The 4,228-nt window shown below is 33.8% G+C and overlaps 1 protein-coding gene across 1 annotated transcript; it reads left to right on the forward strand.

Moving 5' to 3' along the window:
• Positions 1-219: 219 nt before the first annotated feature.
• On the forward strand, positions 220-3,348 carry LOC110018321 (WPP domain-associated protein-like). The gene is made up of 2 exons (XM_020715599.1): positions 220-479; positions 961-3,348. Exons 1-2 carry the CDS (start codon positions 462-464, stop codon positions 3,346-3,348), a joined length of 2,406 nt encoding a protein of 801 aa, XP_020571258.1. The 5' UTR covers positions 220-461.
• The last annotated feature ends 880 nt before the right edge of the window (positions 3,349-4,228 follow it).

The following is a 4,228-nucleotide window of genomic DNA, read 5'->3' on the forward strand; positions in this document are numbered from 1 at the left end:
AAAATTGAATTAATATATAACAAGTTAAATTATTTTTTAATCATAAAGATTGATATTATTCCTTTCTTTTTCATAAATAGTTTGGAGATTTATAGAAAATGTAATAAAAAATATATTTTCTTCCTCGGAAGGAATCATGTGATTCATGTTATCCATTGACCATAATTTTCTAATGGCAATATCGTAAATTATGCAACCCAGATTTCTGGACTCCAGCAGCTCCGCACTTTCTCACTCCACATATATTTTTCTCCCCGGCAAAAACTCATTTACTTTCCGCGCGAAGACCAAATCTCTCCCTAACCCTAAAAGAAACCGACATAGAGGAGAAGGATGCTGAAAGGCGAAAGCTTGGGAGCTAAAGGTCCCTCTTTTTCTTGCGATACCGAAGACGCTGCGCAGGAAAGTAGGGTTTTTTATCCGGCCGGAAGTTCTTAGAGGGATTTGGCGGGAAATTTCCAATGGAGCGGATGGAAGCGGTGAGCGATTCCGTTTCTGTGTTTTGATTGAATTCTCGGTTCAGCTGGTTTGGGGATTTGAGAGTGGTGAGGTGATGAGGAGATTTGGATTGGGTTTTCGCTCTGTTAAGCTTGTTATTTTTGGCGGTTGATTAATCGGAGCAGTGTGGAATGTGAGTTTTAATTTTGTATGTTTTAGGGTTTAGGGTTTTTAATATTTTATAATTTTGTAGAATTTGATTCATGGCTTTAGCTTCGTTTGAATCGGTCATCTGGGAAGGGGTATTTTATTTTTTGTTTGAATTCGGAATTACTTCAATTGTTTATTTTTTATTTTTTATTTTATTTTTTTGCTTGATGGAAGCTATTTACATGCAATAAATTTAGCTGAAGCTTTTTTTTTCTCAAATAATACAAAGCAATCTACGATGATTAATGGTGACTGTATTTATATATTTTTCCTATTGATTTTTAGCTGGAAAATTTCTCACTAATGCTGCAGGATCTGCTGTGGAATAAGAACTCCCTTTCCGACGAGGAGGTTGGTTCGGCGGCTGAGGAGAACATGATTTTTGGCATCAATTTTAATGAAACCGATACTGTTGGGAATGAATCTGCACATTATGAGAAGTTCCTGCTTGATGATTTTGACAATTATGTGGATGAGATTAACGATCGCCTCACGGTTTCGAGATTGGTAACCGACTCAGTCATTAAGGGGATTGTGAATGCTGTAATTGAGGAAAGTACTGAGAAAATTGCTTTAAAGGAAGCTGAGATAGCTTGCTTGAAGGCAAAGTTGCATGCTTCTAATTATGTCAATAGTTTGGCGCCATCAGTGGCGGCATCAGTAAATTTGAACTTGAGTTTTGATAGTATAACGACCAATCATTTGAGCAGAATAAAGATGTCTGTTGAAAATCAGTTTCAGAGGCTTAAGGAGGAGTTTGACTATGTGAGAAATTCAAAATTTTCTTGTTCAACAAATGTTTGTTCTACAAATAAAGTGGTGTTCAAGGTTCCTACTCAAGGAAGAACAGATGAGAAATTGCATGTTCTCAGTAAAAAAATAGAATTTTTTAGAGTAATGTTATTTGGTTATTTTGATGAAATCAATAATTTGTTTAGCTCTATGAAACTTTCAGCAATGGAACAGCAATGGGAGAATGAGTTGCATGAAGAAATTAATGCTATTCTTGTTCAGAATTATGTTAGAGATATTCAGGAAAAGTGTGAAACTAAGATTTTGGAGCAGCGAAAACAGATGAATGCGCTGAGCACGAAGGTTGGTGAACTCTCCTTGGTGCGTGAAGATCTCAATGCTATTTCTAAGTCGTTATTGAACTCGGATCAAAGTCTTCTCTTATCACACAGCAGCAGCGAAAGTTTAGAAGAGCTAAATAATACGAGGTGGAAGGATCAGTTCCATGTTAAGGCTTTGGGAAATAATCACTCATCTTCTGCATCACATAAAGGGGAAAATGGTGCTAATATGATGCAGGAAGCTCAGCATTTTGGGAAACCGATGTTGGAATCTATGGATTTTCACCTAAAGCACTTGTCGAAGGAAGATCTCGCAGATTATTATAAAATTGAAATGACAAAAATGCGGAGGCAACACGACAAAGCGATGGAAGAGAAAACTGATGAGTTGTTCAGGCTGAAAAGGGAATTTCTCAAGGAAAAGGGCTCTTTGTTTTCGAAGAAAGATAAGGAGATTGAAAATTTGAAGAAACATATCCGCCGAATTATCGTAAATCTAGATGATATCCTAGCGGAGGAGTTAGATTTTGTTGTTTGTGATGATTCAAACGAGGTTTGTACTTTGAAGAATAAAATTTCTTCCATGTTTATCGAAAATCAAAGGCTACGAGGTTTACTTATAGGAAAAAGGAAGGAGGCGGAGTATCTATCCTCACAGGTCACAGATTTTGGGTTCCAAATATTACAAAATGCATCAGTAAACCAAAACTTATTGGAACAGATAGCAAATCTGAAGGGGAAGCTTGAAGATTTGAATACAGAAGTTGCTGTTAAAGAAGAAATAGATGCTATAGTATTGAATGAGGTTATTAGTAAGCTTAATCTTCAAATGGAGGATGCTGTAATGGAGAATAGTTTCATTCATGATTTTTACTCAGTTTTTATTAAAGAATCTGTGAGAAATGAAATGTTTATGATAAATGATATTACACTAAAACGACAGGCAGAGAAGGCTTCCCTTGATTCAGTAATTTCACAGAAGGAAACGGCATTACACTCAGAACTTGAAGAGAACGACAAATTGAAGCAGGAAATAATTTCCTTATCTGCATTAATTAGTGAGAATGAAAAAGTTGTGCTCGAAGGTGAGACCTCCATAACACAACGAAGGGAGGAATTTGACACGGTTTACCGAGAGCTCGATGAACTCAGAGATCGAATAAGCATGCAAATGCTCATCATTTCTGAGAACAAGATTCATTCGGATTTCATGAGGAGTCAGTTTGATGATGCTCTACAACAACTTACTGTTTATGAAATGGAGGTTGATAATTTGAATCAGAAGTTAGCTATTGCTTCCAGTTCTTTGGAGGAATCAGAAAGGCAGAAGATTGTTCTCAATGGAATCATTGAAGAAAGGGAAAATAAATCACAATATTCAATTTTGGATGGAACTAAGGAAGAAGTAGAGCAGGTAGAAGTGATGCTGAGCTTATGGAAGAAATTATCAGAAGATTCCTTAGACTTTGAAAGCAAGTTGGCAGAGACTATTAAAATAAATGAATCTAGGTTTGCTTATTACATTCTTCGAGCACTTATCTATCATAGCTCTTTTATGCATTATTTTACCCTGCGTACGATTTTCTGTTATTGGGACAGGTTTTTGTATCCATTTGCAATATATTAAGGGGGCATTCACATACATAGCACACAATTCTCGTGGATTTACATATCTAACACAAACTTTCATATTGACACACAACACTAAAATTTTTAATCTTACATAAAAAAATAACACTATTACCACTTTTTAAAAGTGAAATACACATTTTCATGTATAGGTTTAAAGCACCAAAGTGCTATGTATGTAAATATGAAAGTTTAGATGTGAGGTGTGTAAATACATAAAAATTGTGTGCTATGTACGTAAATTTCCCTATATTAAGATGTTTAATCATGAATAATTTGATTAATAACCAATGCAATAAGAGATTGCTTGTTTTTGAAGTATTTATCTATGATTATTGTTAGAAGTTATATTAAATAATTTATTCATGGGAGAAGTTACGAGGAATAAATTATTTCCTTAGATTATGATTTATTTCATTTCCTTTTTTTATATTTATTTTCTTGGATTATGAGTTATTTCTTTTTCTATTTTATGTTATTTGTCTTTATCTTCAAATAATTAACATGAATTAATTAATTGGAGATGTTAAGTAATATGTCTTTCCTTTCATATTATTTTCTTTTTATTAGATTTCCTATTCTTGGATTCATGTAAGCGCCCCTCTCATATTAATGAAAATAATTCCGCTTTATTTCATATTATTCTGAATTTCAAACATGGCATTAGAGCAAATTTTCTACCCTAGACGTCAGTTTTGCCTATAAATATTCCAAAATTTAAAATAGTTCTTAAAATTCAAATATAATTCAATAAATCACAAAATTTTGTCAAAAGGCTTCTCTAATCTAAGCCTACCTCCAGTAAAAATTTCAACTACAAATTTTATGGGATTAGGATTTTCATTGGTCAAGTTATAGATTTTTCTTTGAAAAATCTT

Source organism: Phalaenopsis equestris, unplaced genomic scaffold (assembly GCF_001263595.1).
Source record: "Phalaenopsis equestris unplaced genomic scaffold, ASM126359v1 Scaffold000008, whole genome shotgun sequence".
Taxonomy (NCBI): Eukaryota; Viridiplantae; Streptophyta; class Magnoliopsida; order Asparagales; family Orchidaceae; genus Phalaenopsis; species Phalaenopsis equestris.